Below are 19,808 nucleotides of genomic sequence, written 5' to 3'. Positions count from 1 at the left end.
TATAAAACATATCATACTGTAGTGGTGTCCAGAGGAAAGATGACAGTGTTCCTCCAGTCTCTCCCCAGTGGGTGCCTAATAAATAAATTGAAGCAAGAAGTTAATAAAACAGCACTTCTCTTACAAAACTTGTCACTTTTTACTTGGAAACAGAGTGTTCATTTGAGAAACCTTTACATGAATTGGCTCTTAGCACAGCATGTGGAATGCAGCTGGTGCTCAGAAGACTGGATTATGATGGAAACATGCCCCCTCCCCACTCCCATACACACACCGTGGCTGAAGCCTGCAAAGAGGCATTTGACTGCAATCTCTAGCAGCTTCCCTTCACTGGGGCCACATGTGCCATCTGGGCCTGTGGGATCCAGAAGGATCATTTGGGCTGAAAGGCTCATGTCTTGCGTTCTTGGTGAGAAACTTATCCTCGGGCGTGGCCCTGGAGCTGGGGTCTGGGAGTCTCATTGGCCATGAGTCTGAACATGGCAGAGTCTGACTCGAAGAGGGGCAGCAATCTTGGGCTACAGGTACTTTCAGTTTTCATTAATTTAAAAAATTTCTATTGGGTTAAGGTTAGTTTTTTAAAAATGATTTTTTCATTCTTCCTTAACTATGCAATATTTAGATTTTGGCCTTAGTTATGCCAAAAACGGAGAACTACTTAAATACATTCGCAAAATTGGTTCATTCGATGAGACGTGCACCCGATTTTACACAGCTGAGATGGTGTCTGCTCTAGAGTACTTGCATGGCAGGGGCATCATTCACAGGTACCAGGCTGAGGACTGGGGCTCTGCTCTCAAGGTCGGGGGCAGCTGTGGTTTATTTAATGGAGGGTGGGATGCCTCGTGAAAACTAAGAAGAGTTCACATCACCCTGACTTTGAGAGCCTCACAGACCTTCAACTATTAGATGAAATTATGTCTTTTTTTGCCAGGCTAACAGTTTTCTTACCCATCTTGACTGCTGCTTTTATTTTGTCACTTACGGCTTTTGTGTGTACTTTCTTCTGGTCTTGTTTTCCATGACTTTCTGATAAAGTCAAATTGAAAGTATTCAAATAAGCTCTTTTTTAAAACTTTATTTGAGGGGGGGGAGAGAGAGAGAGAGAGAGAGAGGAAGGAAGGGAGAAAGACATCAATTTGTTGTTCCATTTATTTATGCATTCATTGGTTGCTTCTTGTATGTGCTCTGACTGGAGATTGCACCCACAACCTTGGCATATCAGGACAGTGCTCTAACCAACTGAGCTACCTGGCCAGGGCTTTTTTTACTGACTTTTAAAAACTGGACTATGTATAAATTAAGTTGTACAGTGTGATAGTTTGATTTCCATATTTTGTGAAATGATGACAATAATAGGTATAAAAGCTATTTTATGGGTTAAAATGATAAATTATACTTCAAAAAAGTTTATTAAAAATAATAGATGGAGTTTTGAAGTGATGTAATTTGAATGTCTTCATTATATGCAGTTGCTATTTGTTCATTGTGAACTTTTGACTTATATTCTTGGTTCTTAGTCTATAAAGATTAGCATTAACCAGTTTATTTTCTCTTTGGCAAAATTTAGAGTATGTAATAACATTGCTGTTTTAAATACTTATGTCAAATATAAAAAATCTGCTTTCACAGGGACCTGAAACCAGAAAACATTTTGTTAAATGAAGATATGCACATCCAGATCACAGATTTTGGAACAGCAAAAGTATTATCCCCAGAGAGTAAACAAGGTGTGTGAGTGCTTTATTTCCAGCCAATCCTGTGAAATTCAGTGAATTGCATTGTGTTCGTGTGGTGACAGATGTTTGTAATATCTTTGTTATTATAAAATAGATGCTGAGTTTTCACAGGGAAAGCTGTATGCCTGGTCTAGTGGGTGGGGAGGGAGGGGCTTCCTAGGCTGCCTGTGGTTGGTCTGCCCAGTCTTAAGTGGGGGTGCTGGGCCACCAGGTGCTTTCTGCATGTTATTGTCATAGGTCCCTTTGAGCACTTTTGAGTGCCCTGTGGCTCACCCTCCATAGTTTTAGAAGGTGCTGGGGTGCCACATTTGTTCCTGGTCTCCCATGCAAGTACATGGGGTCAATATGGTCAGCTTGCAGCTCTTCCTTTGGCACTGCAGTTTGTAACTGGGGGTTAGGGGGGGACTAGTCCTCTATCCCAGTGCCTGGCAGCTTTCTTTCTCCTCACTTCCTGTGTGCAGCTGCAGTGGTGGCCCAGGCACACCCATTATAGTGAGGTTCTACAGAATCACAGAACAGGGGTTGATTTTTACTTGGTCACATGCATATTTCTGATTGCAAACCGTCCTAATCATTGTTCCCCTAGGGCAGTGGTCGGCAAACTCATTAGTCAACAGAGCCAAATATCAACAGTACAACGATTGAAATTTCTTTTGAGAGACAAATTTTTTAAACTTAAACTATATAGGTAGGTACATTGTTATTAATTTAATTAGGGTACTCCTAAGGCTTGGGAAGAGCCACACTCAAGGGGCCAAAGAGCCGCATGTGGTTCGCGAGCCACGGTCTGCTGACCACTGCCCTAGGGTGATTCTTAGCATTGGATTATGTATTGTGACAGCTCTATCACCTAGGAGGAGTTGCTAACTTGGGCCAGAAGAGTGTCCTGGATGTCCTAGCTAGCCAGGGGACATCTTGGCAGGGGCTCTCACTGTGTTTGTTGAATGGAAATTGAACTGGAAGCATAAAGAATGGCTATTTTACTTCTGAAAATTATTGTCAAGTGTTAGCGTGGAGAGAAGATAAAGCCCTTTATAGTGAGGTTTGGGGGAAGCTAAGGGCCACTGTGCAAGTTAATAAGTGACCTTGAAAATGAACTTTGGGTCTTAGGACAGTTGTGACTGTCAGAGCCACCCTGACCCAAGAGGCTGTCGCGGAGACCTCCATATAATGCGCACATCTCTCTGCCATGAGAGGAAGACCTTGATAAAAAGCAAAAAAATTCTTGGGCTAACGGGTATGCTGGGTATAAATACAGGGTTTTTTGGCAGAAAGATTCAGACTAAAGCATCCACTCTGCTACAGCTACTCTCTTGTAGAAAAGGAAAACTATGAATATTACATAGCAGTGGGGAGGAACTTGGCTTTTTAGAAAGTCCTCTAGCTCAGCTGGGCTGGCCCCCTCTATCTTGGGCTTGAATTGTGGCTGGATTAAACACCGTGTTGGCCGAAACCGGTTTGGCTCAGTGGATAGAGCATCGGCCTGCGGACTGAAAGGTCCCTGGTTCGATTCCGGTCAAGGGCATGTACCTGGGTTGCGGGCACATCCCCAGTGCAGGAGGCAGCTGATCGATGTTTCTCTCTCATCGATGTTTTTAGCTCTCTATCTCTCTCCCTTCCTCTCTGAAAAATCAATAAAATATATTTTAAAAAATAAATAAATAAATAAATAAATAAACACTGTGTTGGACATCCATCCACTGGGCTGATGCCTGGGGTCCACTCATCCCAGCCAAGTGTGGGTAGAGACACAAACCTGTGCTGCTGGGAGGCACCTGTGTGCCTCCAAGGGTTTCCTTCTGCAAGGTGCCTTATCTTTCCTTTCTGCGTGTTTTTCCAGAACAGTGTCCTCAAACAGAGGGTTCTTGTGAACTTTCTAGTTAGGATTCAGTTAGTGCTTTGATCTCTGCGCAAACACTCATTAAGTCACCAGCGTCTTTGATTTGGGAACCTCTCTGAGAATCCTAAAGCACCACCCTTTCAGGACTGAATCAAAACTTGGAATCATGGGATATGCTGTTATTTCTCAGCAAGTCTTAGTCCTGGCCTCACTTGCCTGCCTTTTGTAGCTGCCTTTCCCTCCTTCCCATAGAGGGCATCAGAGGATGGGTGGTCTCCCACCTGGAGATGCACAAAGCCAGGGAAGTCCTACTAGCACTTGTGAGATGCCCCAAAACCTTTATCTGTTCGACCTATGCATATTGCATAGTAATATTTTATTGGCCAGTAATCATGTTTTTATGGACATGGTATAACCCATAACCATAGCATTGTTCATGACAGAGGTGAACCCAACAGGAATTGCTGTGTCCCCAAATGTTCTTGTTAGGCTGCTTATCACAGTCTGTGTTACTTCTGCCATGGGACCTCCCAGTCATTCTTGAGAGCTGCCCACCTTGGGGTCTGCTTTGTCCTTCCTTCATGTATAGTTCCTTCAGAATCTGATATTTGATACAGGCTAGTCCTGTTGCCCTGTAGTCATTGAAAAAATACAAGAATTTAAATGCATTGGTGAAATAGTGCAATAAATAAGCATGCTTTTCTTTCTTTCTGGAAGCAGGAGGCTCAAAGTCCTTATGTTACAAACCAGGGAGAATTGCTTGTATATATAGATGAGTTGGCTTTTTTTTTTTCCTTCCTAAAGAAAAGGGAAAAGCATATATAATTATGTGAATGTTTCATTTTAGTGAATTACTCTCATTTTCTGTTTGAAGTACTTTATAATATATTTCTGTATTCGCTTTTAAAAAAAAACACCAAAAACTTTTGTGCAGAGATGATTTCCCAAAAACACCTTAAAACTTCCAGAAGGAAAGTGTTGGTGGGAGCTGAGATTCTTTAATTGTGCACTAAGCATGTTCCCCTTCCTCCTGGCAGGAGGCAGGTTGTCTATCTTCACAGACCTTTGTCCCAGTAGGTTGCTCCTGAAAGGGGGTAAGCTCTGCATCTCTCTCTCGCTGCTGCCTGTTAGGTCAGAGTCGCCTCCCTGTCTATAATGGGCAGGGGTGGGATACAGCAGGGACTGTTGAGGGCATACGGGATTGATGAACAATTTCCGGCACAGAGGACTTGTGACTTCTGACCTTGCACAAGGGTACCACAGACATATCCGGGTGAGGACAGCTTAATCATGTCGAGAAAGCCCCTTGTCTGTGGCTGTGTCTCTGGCCTTTGCCCCCTTTGCAAAATGCTTGAGTTTCTTGGAGACCCTGGAGGTTCAGACTTGGGGTTTGTGTCTGGAAACCTGTGTCCTGAGCTATGTAGGCTTTTCTGGTATACAGCCAGATGTGGAGGCTTCACTCACCAAACAGGAGGGGTGGGTCTGCCAGTGTAGGTTGGAGGACAGCTGGAGGGGGGATCCAGGGGAAGGCTTCAGAGCCGAAATCATTCTGTGACTTGCAGTCTGTTGAAGAAACCAGGTCATTTGTCTTCTAACGTTTCCCGATTACATCTCTGTGGAGTCATGTAGCATGCTCCTCTCTGTACATCCTGTAAATGAGCAGCTGGTGCTGGCCACTTTGATCACATTCAGGTTCAGTTCTCTCACACCAAAGTCTGGTGGTGGTGCCTTCTTTATTAGGAAGCATTTGATATCCATCCATTTCTCTCTCTATGTTGTCAACAGCCCTTTAACGCCATAATGGCTTAGATCCATCAATTCAGTAGAGAATAAAGAATGATTATAGTCTAATTCTTTTATTCCTGAGATGGAATTCTTCTTTAAAGAGAAATTTCCCCAAAGCAACTATTTCCTTAACTAGTAGTATTGATTGTGGAGGAAAAACAGCATTTATCCCCTTTACTTGCCACTTTTGAAAGTCATGAACTGGCTCACCATCATCCTCCAGTAATGACCAAATTATCAAAAACATTATTACCGCCCTAACTGGTTTGGCTCAGTGGATGGAGCGTCGGTCTGCAGACTGAAAGGTCCCAGGTTCAATTCCGGTCAAGGGCATGTACCTTGGTTGCGGGCACACCCCCAGTAGGATGTGTGCAGGAGGCAGCTGATCGATGTTTTTAACTCTCTATCCCTCTCCCTTCCACTCTGTAAAAAATCAATAAAAGATATTTAAAAAACAACGACATTATTACCCCTTGCTTCACACCATACACAAAAGTAACTCAAGATGTTTACTTGGGTAGATTGGAGATCTGAATCTAGGACCTAAAACTATTAACACTCTTGGAAGAAAGCATAGGAGTAAATCTTCATGACCTTGGGTTAGGGAATGGTTTCTTAGATACAATACCAAAGGCACACACACACACACACAAAACAAACAAAAAAAACACAACAACAACCAAAGGCACAGCAACAGAAGAAAAAAAAATAGATAAATCATGCCACATTAAGTTTAAAAACTTTTGTGCCATGATACCATTAAGAAAGTAAAAAAGACAACTCACTGAATAGGAAATAAAAATATTTTCAAATCATAAGGGACTTGTGATAAAATAAAAATATTTTCAAATGATAAGAGACTTGTATCCAGAAGATATTAAGAACTCATCATTGGAAAAATAAAAAAAATTGAACCCAGCAGGCATGGCTGAGTGGTTGAACGTCAGCTTATGAACCAGCAGGTCACAGTTCGATTCCCGGTCAGGGCGCATGCCCGGGTTGTGGGCTTGATCTCCACTAAAAGGCAGCCAGTCGGTGTTCTCTTTTATTGTTGATGTTTCTGTCTCTCCCCTTCCCTTCCTCTCTGAAATCAATAAAAATATATTTTAAAAATTTTTGAGGGGGGTGGCAATGGGGGAATAACCACACATTTCTAATACCTTAATTTTTTTTAAAAAAACACAATAAGATACTACTAACCACACATTAAATGACTAAAGTTTTAGAAGAGTAAAAAAAAAAATCCAGGTATTAGTGAGGATATAGAATTGGATATAGAACTCTCTCACATTGCTTGTGAGAATGTAGAGCTACAGTCACTTTGGAAAATACTCCAGTAACTTACTGTAAAGTTAAATAGATACTTTATAACCCAACAATTCCATTTCTAAGTATTGACCCAAGGAAAAAATTAGTGACATACACAACATGGACACGTCTCTATAATATGCTGAGCCAGAGAAGCTAGATAAATACGTCCATACTAATCATTCCACTTATATGACATTCTAGATTCCCAATTTACAGTGATGGAAATCAAATTAGTGACTAGAGAGTGGGGAATGCAAAGGGTAGGAGGACTGACTGAAAAAGGGAAAGAGGAAACTTTTGGGGACAACAAGAGTGTTCTATATATTGATTGGAATGGTGGTTACATGGTGTATACATTTGTCAAAATCCATCTAACTGACTACTTGAAATATTTCCATTGTTTTATGCAAACTGCACCTTACTAAAGTTGATTTAAAACCATAAAAAATATTGAAAATGGACAGAAGGTCTAATTAGACATTTCTCCAAAGAAGATATACAAATGCCCAGTAAACACATGGAAAGGTATTCAGTGTCATTAGGAAAATGCAAATCAAAACCACTATGAGGTACCACTTCATTACCCACTAGGATGGCTTTGATAAAAAAGATAAGTATTAGCAAGGATGTGGAGAATTGAAACCCTCAGACTCTGCAGGTGGGAATGTTAAATAGTGCAATCACTTTGGAAAACAGTGTGGCAGTTCCTCAAAGGTTTAACATAGTTACCTTATAACTCAGCAGTTTTACATATAGGTATATATCCAGGAGAACTGAAAACATGTTCACATAAAAAGTTGTGTGGGGATATTCATAGCAGCGTTATTCAAAAAGTGGAAACAACTCAAGTATCCATCAACTGATGAGTGGTTGAAGTGTGGTCTACCCATACAATTGAATATTATTCAGCCATGAAAAGGAATGAAGTTCTGATACATGCGACGATCTGGATGAACCTTGAAAACATTGTTCTCAGTGAAAGCTAGCTGGGATTTGGGTTATTACTGTGTTGAATGTGTAGATCAGTTTGGGGAGTGCAGGTGCCCCTCAAGTTATGATGGGGTTATGTCCCGATAAACCCATCATAAGTTGAAAATATTTGAAGTCAAAAACACATTTAATACATCTAACTTACCAAACATCATAGCTTAGCCTAGCCTACCTTAAATGTGCTCAGAACACAATATCCAAAAATGCTGGCAACACGATACACTGTAGAGTATCAGTTGTTTACCTTTGTGATTGCATGCCCGACAAAACTATGGCTCACTATCTGATGTCCCACATATTGCTTGCCTGGAAAACGATCTAAATTCAAAGTACGGTTTTGTACCATTGTAAAGTTAAAATATTGTAAGTCAAACCATCATAAGTAGGGACTGTATTGCCATCTGAATAATATTAAGCCTTCTGATCCTTCAACATGGGAAATCGTTAGATTTTTAAACTTTTTAATTTAGATTTTTTGTAATTTCAAAAATCTTGTGTAGTTTTCAGTGTATAAACTTGGCACTTTTGTTAAATTTATTCCTAAGTATTTTATTTTTGAAGTTATTATAAATGGAATTGTTTTCTTTAATTTTCAGATTGTTCATTGCAAATGTATAGAAATACAGTTGAGCCTGGCCAGACTGGCTCAGTTGGTTGAGCGTCATCCTGTGCACCAAAAGGTTGCTGGTTCCATTTCAAGTCAAGGCACATGTCTGGGTTGTGGCACATATAGAAGTCAGCCAATTGATGTTTCCCTCCCTCTCTCCCTCCTCCCTCCCTACCCACCATGTCCTCAGGTGAGGGTTTAAAAGAAAGAAAGAAATACAGTTGATATTTGTGTACAATGTCATGTCATCTGTGATTAGAGGTAGTTTACTTTTTCCTTTCTAATCTGGATTCCTTTTATTTCATTTTCTTGTCTAATTGACCTGTAGAACTTCCACTGTGTTGAATAGAGATGACAAGAGTGACATCCTTGTCTTGTTCCTAATCCTAGGAAAAGCTCTTAGTCTTTCACTATGAATAACAAGTTAATTTTGACTTTTTCATAGATGCCTTTATCAGGTTGAGGAGGTTTCTTTCTGTTCTCATTTTATGCATTTTTATAATGAAGGAATTTTTGTTAGATGCTTTTTCTACATCTATTGAGGTGATCATGTGGTTTTGTCCTTAATTTTAATGGTATGATGTATTACATTGATTGATTTATATATATTTAATCACCTTTGCATTCCTGGGATAAATTTCACTTGCAGGCTCCCCCCCCCCCTTTTTTAAAAAATATATTTTATTGATCTTTTTACAGAGAAGAAGGGAAAGGGATAGAGAGTTAGAAACATTGATGAGAAACATCGATCAGCTGCCTCCTGCACACTCCCTACTGGGGATATGCCTGAAACCAAGGCACATGCCCTTAACTGGAATCGAACCTGGGACCCTTCAGTCCGCAGGCCGACGCTCTATCCACTGAGCCAAACCGGTTAGGGCTTAAATTGATTTTTAGAGAGAGAGGAACGGATGGGGAGAGAAAGAGAAATATTGATGCGAGAGGAAAACATAGATCAGCTGCCTCCTGCATGCCCTCTACTGGGGATCGAGCCCATAACCCAGGCATGTGCCCTGACCGGGAATCAAACTGGCAACCTTTCAGTGCAGAGGACGATGCTCAACCAACTGAAGCACACTGGGCAGGGCCAGACTCCTTTTTATGTGCTGCAGTAGTGTTTTCTCATCTTCTGTCCAAGAGGTGACTATATTTTGTGAATGTTTGCTGTGCTTCATGTGTGGGTTTATGGGTATGACACTAGCAGTCTGCACTTACGGCTTGAACAGAGTGTGAGGGTCCCCAGACCTCAGGAACACTTCTTTAGGTCCCTCCTTCCCCACTGGCACCTCAGAGTTTGACTTACAGATTTGTGGTGACTAGAGTGGTGTATAGCCCAGGATGCTGATCACTTTCTTTGAACCACTTTGAGGATGGAAACAGCAACCCAGCCCAGTACCTTTCTCCTTTCTCCTGACTGTGTCCTGGGGGTCAGTGGTATAGAGGCGGCTGTGTTTACCAATGATTGTTTCTAGGTCTGGTTTTCCAGTAGCTGGAGAAGTTTGACCTTTAGCTTATCTCTGAACTTCCGGGGGAGGTGACTAGATTACCTCTGTGGTTTTTCTAATGCTCTCTTTGGGGTTTTTACCCTGGTGTCACAGATAGAAGCCAGCCAGCAGCCATGACACTGGAGAGGAGAAAAGTCACTGATTTTCACTAACCTTTCAGTTGAAATCGAACATTTCCTTCAATCATAAAAGTAGACAACAAATGTCTGCTGGTTACACAGTACCAGCCTGGAAGGTTGCTATGAGTGAAATATGTGGCTCCTCTCCTTGGAGAACCAATTTGCTTTCGGATGATAGGTGACTCGCATACCGGCATCTCTGATCCTTCATCCTCTGAGAGTCATAGGAAAGGCTGAGAGCAGCTGTGTGGTCCCCAATGCCAGAGATGCTCCATGGAGGATGCCTCAGGAGCAGCAGTGTGGTGGGGCATGCAGCTTATGCCTGTGGTTCTTTATTAGGGATGCATGGCCATTGCTGAGGTCCCTAAGATCCTTGGGGCCACTGGGGTGAATGGGTGTCAGTGCTTCCTCTCTGTGGTGATAGGCAGGTCCAGAGGGTCCTGCTGCCACCCAACCCAGGTCTGCATTTGATCTTTGTGAATTGTGCATCACACAGTCCAGTACTAGAGACAGCAGTATGCTGTGGGGGTTCCCCAGCTGGGACACATGAGTCTTATTCCCTTTATATCCCTGAGCAGTTTATTAAAAGAAGGTATTCCTGCCCTGCAGGGGATCCAGTCCTTTCCTGCATTTTGTGCATTTTCATTGTGTGCTTGCTGCATGTCCGGAACTGTTTTTAAGAACCACAGGCTCCTTGAGATGCTCCAGCTGAGAGAATGCTGGGTGAGGGCTGCTCTAGTGTTGGTGAGAGGCACTAGGACAGTGGTTCTCAACCTTCCTAATGCTGCAACCCTTTAATACAGTTCCTCATGTTGTGGTGACCCCAACCATAAAATTATTTTCGTTGCTACTTCATAACTGTAATTTTGCTACTGTTATGAATCGTAATGTAAATATCTGACATGCAGGATGTATTTTCATTGTTACAAATTGAACATAATTAAAGCATAGTGATTAATCACAAAAACAATATGTAATTATATATGTGTTTCCGATGGTCTTAGGCAACCCCTGTGAAAGGGTCATTCGACCCCCAAAGGGTCGCGACCCACAGGTTGAGAACCGCTGCACTAGGAGACCATGAGGCAGGGAGGTGGCTAGAAGGAGCTTCCCTGGTGGTCAGGGAAAATGTCACTGAGCAGGTGACCTTTGAGCCAGCCCTGGGAGGAGAGGGTCTCAAAATGGGGTGTGAGGGATGGGCCCTGGACAAGTAAGGCTTTCAGGATTGTACAGTATAGTCTGATTCCAAGTGACGAGTGCTGTGCTGGCAAAAAGCTCCAGTTTATGCCCATGTCAGCCATGATGTCCTGATATGACCGTCCACAGTTGTGTTTTGTATCTCAGCATGACCATTTTCCTCTTCTCATCAGCCAGGGCCAACTCGTTTGTAGGAACAGCCCAGTATGTTTCTCCAGAGCTGCTCACAGAGAAATCGGCCTGTAAAAGGTAACCTGATTTTTTCTTGTTCTTATCCATATATATATATTTTTTTTCCTGGTACATAATAATCTTTTTCTCTAAAGTAGCTAATACAGTTTTTCATGTGAAATTAATAGTTAAGAGAGTGCCTTTCACCCAGCTGGTGTAGCTCAGTGGTTGAGTGTCTGTCTATGAACCAGGAAGTCATGGTTTGATTCCTGGTCAGGGTACATGCCCGGGTTGGGGGCTCAATTCCAGGTGGGAGGTGTGCAGTAGTTGACTGATTGATGAATCTCTCTCATCATTGATATATTTCTTCTTGAAAATTTTTTATTTTTATTTTTGTTTATTTTATTTTTTTAAGAGAATGCCTTTCATGGCCTTTATATAGCTAAGCCTACTTTGGAAGAAGTTAGCATTTTGCCTTTTAACCAATATCTTTCTTTTAATAACCAATGTGCTACTTTATTGTTACACTTTATACTTCCTGGGGTGGTTGTTGCTTTATACTTTGAGATCAGATCTTGTTCCCTTAGAATAACTTTGGTGAAAAGAAGTGTGGCAGACAGGTCTTTATTATTTAACAAGGCTTCTTGCTTGTTTCAAAGCCCAGGGATCCTTGTGTTGCCTCCTGCTCTGGGAGCCTGGCATTACTGGCAGCCACAGGTCAGCTGTTCAGTGTTATGGACTCTGCAGACCATGGGAAGAGGCCCAGAAGGCAGCATGTGTGGGAGGGGACAGAGCCAGCTTCTTGGCAAGGGCCCAGGCAGCACTAGCCAACTCTGCTCAGGGCTCAGACTGGGACAGGCCTGGCAGTGGCTGCAGGGTTGAGGGCCTTGGTGGGTATAGAGTAAATTATAGAGGACACAGGAGCTGGGGTTCTGTTCACAAGGGCAGTAGTCTGAAGAGTGAAGAAGGGTCAGCATCAGGGCAGCTGGGCAGGGGAAGAAAAGGTGTGTGGAGGGGTGTTGATGGCTAGGAGTGGGGAGAAGTCTGGGGAGCTGTCAGGTAGGTATGAGGGAGGTGGAAGACTGAGGTGGCAGTAGAATCTGGGGTTTCAGAGTTTGGGGAGTGGTTCCAGGTGGTGACAAGATTCTGTAGTTAAAGCTTTTCTTTGGATTCTTCCTCCCCAGGGCCAGCCAAGCACATGGTCTGCTGGCACCTTCCCTTGAGTTGACAGAGGGTCTTCGGGTCAGTGACCTAGATTGGCAGGCTGCAAGGGGCTGCCTTCCTAAAATGACAAAGTAATGGTGCCAAAGCCTTCAGAGGAGTGAGTGATTCTGGGGACAGCAGCTCTGTTTGTGAGCATAACAGCTTTTCAAAAACTCTTTAAGGGGTGGAGCTGTGGGGCAGAAATGATGAAGGATAGAAGGATGCTCTCTTCAGGATTAAACTTGGATCTCCAGGCTTTGCCGAGGGCCAGATGCTATTCTAGGTCAGGGATTCCTACATGGAGCCTTTAACCAGTATTCTCCCCAGGGGACATTTGGCTGTGTATGGGCACAGTTTTGGTGTCACAACTTGGTGAGAGTTGGGAGAGAGTGCTGTTGGCGTACAGTGGATGGCTGCTCAGCATCCTGCAGTGCAGAGCCATACTCACAGCAAGAATGATTGCGCCCCCCCCCCCCCCCCCCATGTCTACAGTGCTGAGGCTGAGACACGCTCCTGAGGGTGGTTGGTGCTGTTGGCCAAATTCTTGGTGTGTGTGTCACTGCTGACTAAGTACTAGCTTTTCATCAATTTTGGGTTTACTTGTAGGATGAGGCAGCTTATTAGCATGATGGGGAAGATCTCCGCTCTACTGAATGCGATAAGGAAGACACCTTTTGTGATAAAAGGAGGGAGAATGTCTACCCAGATCTGTTTGTTCATGCATTTTACAACACTAGAAGAGTCTACAAGAATTGGAAAATAACACTGTAATGTTGAGGGAACAGGGTTGTGAGGGAGATATCAATATATATCTTTTTATGCTTTTCAAATTTTTAGTACGTGATATTCAAAAATAGTTCAGATTTTTTAATTTAAAAAGTGATACATATTCATTGGAAAGAATTCTTAGAAAATATGGAGAATAAAAATACAAAAACATTCAGTCTCCAGCCCACTTACAGTCTCAAATAATGAGTTGGTGTATCTTCCCAGTTATTTTTTTCTAGGGGTATTATATATGGTTATGTAATTTTTATGCAACTTGGAGTCATACTGAATAACCAATTTTGAATAGTTATTAAATAACCATTAAATATTTAATGGCTATTATCTAATTATTAAATATATAATGGTTCATTATATAATTATTGCGATTATATGATGAACATTTCCCTATGTCACTAAAATTATTTGCAGTCATCTTTAACAGCTGTGGGGTGTTTTAGCATATGATTTACTGTTGTTTGTCAAACTCTTCCTTTATCATTGGACGTTGAAGTGGTTTTGTTTATTTGGCACAATCTGGCATGCTTACTGTGTGCTGCATATTCTGTGCTGTGGGGCAGAAGGCACTCCTACTTGTCCAGAGGGAGAGATGGGATATCTGCTGGGCTGCCCCAAGGCTGCCCTAAGTTCCTGTGTTGAATTTCAAAAAGTAGAATGACTTGCCCTACCTGAACATTTTTAAAATCTTTCCTACTCGCTAGAAATACTAAACTGACACCCCCTTTAGTTTTTATTGTATTTTAAAACATTTTAGAGCCCTCACTGGGTAGCTCAGTTGGTTAGAGTGTCATCTCGATATGCCAAGGTTGTGGGTTCAATCCCTGGTCAGGGCACATACAAGAATCAACCAATGCCCCTGGCTGGGTGCTCAGTGGTTAGAGTGTTGGCCCGCAGACCAAGAGGTCATGGGTTCAATTCCCAGTCAAGGGCACATACCTGGGTTGCAGGAACCCTGCCATGGTCAGGCCCATGCGGGAGGCAGCTGATCAATGTGTCTCTCTCACATTGGTATTTCTCTCTCTCCCTCCCCCCCCTTCTCTCTCCCTCCTCCTTCTTCCCTCCCTCCCTCCTTCCCTCTCTCCCTGTCTCCTTCTTTCCCTCTGTCCCCCACCCCTGTCCCCTCTCTTTCCATCCTCTCTCTGTCCTCATATAAAGGGCATGCTTTGCTGTAGGTGTTTTTCTTATGTAGCTTCCTATTTTAACTAGACTAAACAATAGAGAAAATCAAGTATAAAAACTAGTTACTGGGTAGAATGTCGGTGTTTATTTATTTATTTATTTATTTTTTGTTAATCCTCACCCGAGGATATTTTTCCATTGATTTTTAGAGAAAGTGGAAGGGAGGGGAAAGACAGATTGATTTATTGCCTCCTGCATGTTCCCCAACCAGGGCTGGGGATTGAGCTTACAACCCAGGTATCAAACCCGGGACCTTTCAGTCTGACGCTCTATCCACTGAGCCAAACCGGCTAGGATGTAGATTTCATTTTTAAAATGCCCTTCACTCCCTCTTTGTGTTGTGACTCAGATTTCTGACCTGTTGCATTTCTATTCCAAATCAAGAGCTTCCTCATCTCTCTCGGTCCTGGTGATACAGAGCCCTCATCCAAGGCCCAGGCACTGCAGTTGGCCTGTTGTCTCCACCCATGCCCTTGGAATTCATTTTCCAGATATCAGGCTGTGGCCTCTTCCAGACACTGACTACATCCAGTCACCTCTGAGCCCTATTGACAGACAGGGCAGGGATGGAGATGGGAGTATGGAGAAGCAGCTGGCAGTGCAGGTTGAAGAGCATCTTGATGATTTCTTAGGGCTGAGCTGGGAATAGAATGCAACACTTACAAAGGAAATTAAATATGCAAAGTAGACGTCAGCTGTGAGCTCTGAGGTGGCACTGAGAGAACAGAGAGCGGACCAGAGTAGGTGGGAGAGGGGGTGGCATCCAGGGCAAGGAGAGCAGTGTTGCCCCTGCCCCTCCTCCCCGAGTCCCTGCCAGCTGGTTCTGGAAATGACAGGGCAACTTAGAACTGTAGGGTGTTTCTTTTAAAACATATAATTAAAATGTTTATAAAGAAGGACCAGGGCTTTGCACTGTGAGTCCAAGAAGGGGAAGAGAAAGCTTGCTTTGTGCACATCCTATAGACTGTCTACTTTGGTTTCCTATTATCTGTGAGCTTGCGTCTCTGTCAGGTTAAACATGAGTTAATGAGAGACTCTCTTAGCAGCCTCCTCAGCACCCCGCTCACCGCTGGCACTGGAAAAGGTGTGTGTAGGATACTCTGGGCCCAAGTTCCCAGGGAGGTAGGTTCCCACCTTCACACTGACCTGGTTTTAAAGGAGTGCAGTAAATAGGAAGCTGAAATGGAGTGGTATGAACAGAGGGAACGGAAAAGACCTCTGCATGTCACTGAAATTTTACAAATGTCATTCTTTGTTTTTCCCCTCAAAGTTCAGACCTTTGGGCTCTTGGATGTATAATATACCAGCTTGTGGCAGGACTCCCACCGTTCCGAGCCGGGTAAGAGACATTCCCTGGTCCTTCTCTCTACCCTCTACCTTCTACCCACCCCGCACCCACATACCTCTGCCCATTGAAGCAGTCAGAGAAGTGGGAGGGAGCTGAGCCAAGGTGGGAGGACTTTTACAATGATGCTTTAATGAATACAGTGGCTCTGTGGGGAGAGGAGATACTGTCCCAGGAAAGGTACAGCTCGCTTCTGGGAGATTTGTGTGACCCTACCCAGAATGATGGTTTCTCTTATTTTTACAGAAACGAATATCTTATATTTCAGAAGATCATTAAGTTGGAATATGATTTTCCTGAAAAATTCTTTCCTAAGGCAAGAGACCTTGTGGAAAAACTTTTGGTAAATATTTTGCATTTTCTTCTTGTAAGATGATCTGGTAGCCAGCCAGTCCCTCTGAACCTGGAGGCACCTATCTATCTATACTAATAAAAGGGTAATATGCTAATTAGACTGGGTGGACTGGACATCTTCCAGTCATCCGGTCCTCCTTCTGGACAAAGCCATAGTGGCGGGGGCTGGGGCAGAGGCGGTTAGGGAAGCAATTAGGGGTGATCAGGCCAGCAGGAGAGGGTGGTCAGGGGTGATCAGGCCAGCAGGCAGACAGAGTGGTTAGCGGCGGTCAGGCAGGCAGGCAGGTGAGCAGTTAGGAGCCAGCGGTCCCACGGGGATCGGGCCTGAACCGGCAATTGGACATCCCCCGAGGGGTCCTGGATTGGAGAGGGTGCAGGCTGGGCTGAGGGACACCCCCCTCTTTGTGCACAAATTTCGTGCACTGGGCCTCTAGTATATATATAAAAGGCTAATATGCTAAGTGTCCGACTATCTGACCGGTTGCTATGATGCACACTGACCACCAGGGGGCAGATGCTCAGTGCAAAAGCTGCCATAATGCACACTGGCCATTTACAGAGAAACAGCACCTTGGACCTGGTGCCCGCAAAGCAACACTCGGCTTCCCCCAAGTGGGACACAGGCCCCGCTACCACCCCGGAGTTTCAGCCCACCAAATCGCAGACGATGCTGTCAAGACCCCATGGCGCAAAATGCGGCCCACAGCTCAGCTCAGCCCAGCCCTGAAATGGTCACTGTGGGCGCCGGGTAATGACATCACGTAGCAATTCCTGGCTTCCTCTCCCTAGTGACAGCTAGCCTCCTTGCAGTTTCTTCAGCCCAGGAACACAACTTGCTTTATAGCCAGGTGCAAACATTTCACACTTTAACCCAGGGGTGGGCAAACTTTTTTACTCGAGGGCCACAATGGGTTCTTAAACTGGACTGGAGGGCCGGAACGAAAGCATGGATGGAGTGTTTGTGTGAACTAATATAAATTCAAAGTAAACATCATTACATAAAAGGGTATGGTCTTTTTTTTTTTTTTTTTTTTTTTTTTTAGTTTTATTCATTTCAAACGGGCCGTAGTTTGCCCACAGCTGCTTTAACCAAATGTCTGTGAAGCATTTTCTTGTGCTTCATCTCATTTAATCCTCATAGAAGTCCTGGAGTAGGTAAATAGGAGACTCGGTGGAATCCTATTTTCTTTACATTAGCTGGAAAACAGAGATTTAGAAAGCTTAGAAACTTGACCCGACTGAAAAGAAATAAGAAATGGTGGACCTTGAAAATGACTTCAGGTTTTCTCACTGCTCAGAATATAGTCAAACACTGCTGCAGTTAAATATTTTACCCTTTGTTCTCCTTGAGTGATCTACAGTAATAATCTGGTTCATGATATTTACTGCTGTGTTGCTGACAATTTGACCTGAACGAGAAGTTGGGGTGCTTCACTGGGCTGGAAAAAGTTTAGCTAAATCAGAAAGCAGGTCTAATTAATCAAATTATCTATCTATCTATCTATCTCTAAGTTGATTTGTGCATGCACGGTACATATAAAGCTCTCGCTGCCGCCAATCGCATGCATGTGTTTCCATCTGTCATTGTCAATCGTAAATTTGGTTGACACTTTTATTATAGAGAAAGGGTGAATAGCGATATTAAAATATTTCTTCTAATTAATTTCCGTTCAGTGCGCACGAATTCGTGTACTGGACCACTAGTGTTTAATAAAACGCTATTTATGGGTTGATAGTGATTATAGATAGGTTTGTATCTGTTACCTTGTCTCATCATAAGCCCTTTCCAATTTCCAAATGCCTAATTCTTGACCTTAATCAGACAGGAAATTACTGTACCATTTAGCATTTCTCATCCACATATATAGCATTTTATTTTATTTTTTAATATATTTTTATTGATTTCAGAGAGAAGGGAGAGGGAGAGAGATAGAACATCAATGATGAGTGAGATTCACTGATTGGCTGCCTCCTGCACGCCCCCTTCTGGGGATCGAGCCTGTAACCGGGCATGTCCCCTTGATTAGAATCGAACCTGGGACCCTTTGGTCCACAGGCCGATGCTCTATCCACTGAGAAAAACCAGTTAAGGCCATTTATGTAGCATTTTTTTACTTTTTTAGGAACTCCATACTGTTTTTCACAATGGCTGCACCAGTCTGCATTCCCACCAACAGTGCACAAGGGTTCCCTTTTCTCCACAACCTCGCCATCTGTTGTTGTTTGTTGATTTATTGATGATAGCCATTCTGGCAGGAGGAAGGTGATATCTCATTGTGGTTTTAATTTGCATTTCTCTGATGATTAGTGACACTGATAATTTTTCTCATGTCTATTAGCTATCTGCATGTCCTCTTTGGAAAAGTGTCTATTAAGTCCTTTGCCCATTTTTTTTATTATTATTATTTTTATTGATTTCAGAGAGGAAGGGAGAGGGAGAGAGAGATAGAAACATCAATGATGAGAGAGAATCATTGATCGGCTGCCTCTCGCACACCTCCTGTTGGGGATCGAGCCCACAACTCAGGCATGTGCCCTTGACTGGAACCAAACCTGGGACCCACCAGTCTGCAGGCCAACGCTCTATCTACTGAGCCAAACCAGCCAGGGCTTTAATTGGATTTTTTGTCTTCCTGGTATTGATTGTATACATTCTTTATATATTTTGGAAATTATTTCCTTACCAGATATATCATTGGCAAATATGTTCTCCCATACATTGGATTCCCTTTTCATTTTGTTGATGGTTTCTTTTGCTGTGCAAAAAAGCTTTTTAGTTTGATATAGTCCCATTTGTTTATTTTTCTTTTGTTTCCCTTGCCCTGGAAGATATATTGGAAAAAGTATTGCTACAAAAGATGACTGAGATTTTACTGGCTATATTTTCTTCTAGAGTTTTTATGGTTTTGCTACTTACAGTTAAGTCTTTTATCCATTTTGAGTTTATTCTTATATATGGTGTAAGTTGGTGGTCTAGTTTCTTTTCTTTTTGCATGTACCTGTTCTGTTTTCCCAGCACCATTTATTGAAGAAACTGTCTTTACTCCATTATGTGTTCTTACCACCTTTGTCAAATATTAATAGACCATAAAGGTGTGGGTTTATTTCTGTGCTCTTTGTTCTGTTCTATTGATCTATATGCCTGTGCTTATGCTAGTACTGGGCTGTTTAAATTAACAGGCCTTGTTATAGTTTGATATCAGGTATTGTGATAACTCCAACTTTGGATCTTCTTTCTCAATATTGTTGAGGTTATTCGGAGCCCTTTTTGGTTCCATATAAATTTTTTGAAATATTTGTTCTGGATCTGTGAAACATGCTGTTGGTATTTTTTTGCTGCTGTTGTTAATCCTCATTGGTAATTTTTTCATTGAATTTTTTTTTTTTTTTGAGAGTGTGGGAGGGAGGAGGAGAGAGATAGAAACATCTATGTGAGGAAGACACATTAATTGGTTGTCTCCTGCATGTACCCTGGCCAGGGCCAGGAATCAAACCTGCAATCCAAGTAACATGCTCTTGACTAGGAATCAAACTCAAGATCCTTCGGTGCCCGTCCCACTCTCTAACAAATAAGCCACACTGGCCAGGGTTATTCCATTGCTATTTTAATAGGAACTGCGTTGAATCTATAGATTGCTTTGGTAGTATGGACATTTTAATGATGTTAATGCTTCCAA

At 42.8% G+C, this 19,808-nt stretch overlaps 1 protein-coding gene across 1 annotated transcript in view; it reads left to right on the top strand.

Moving 5' to 3' along the window:
• The window catches only part of PDPK1 (3-phosphoinositide dependent protein kinase 1), a 96,055-nt gene that overhangs the window by 49,696 nt on the left and 26,551 nt on the right, over positions 1-19,808 (top strand). Inside the window, 5 exon segments of the mRNA XM_059692800.1 lie at positions 623-767; positions 1,633-1,730; positions 11,267-11,342; positions 15,703-15,771; positions 16,024-16,120. Of these exon segments, the coding sequence (XP_059548783.1) occupies positions 623-767; positions 1,633-1,730; positions 11,267-11,342; positions 15,703-15,771; positions 16,024-16,120 (485 nt within the window).

This window comes from Myotis daubentonii, chromosome 4, assembly GCF_963259705.1.
Source record: "Myotis daubentonii chromosome 4, mMyoDau2.1, whole genome shotgun sequence".
Classification (NCBI taxonomy): Eukaryota; Metazoa; Chordata; class Mammalia; order Chiroptera; family Vespertilionidae; genus Myotis; species Myotis daubentonii.
Note: the sequence above shows the minus strand (reverse complement) of the source record. Positions and strands in the feature narration are given on the sequence as shown.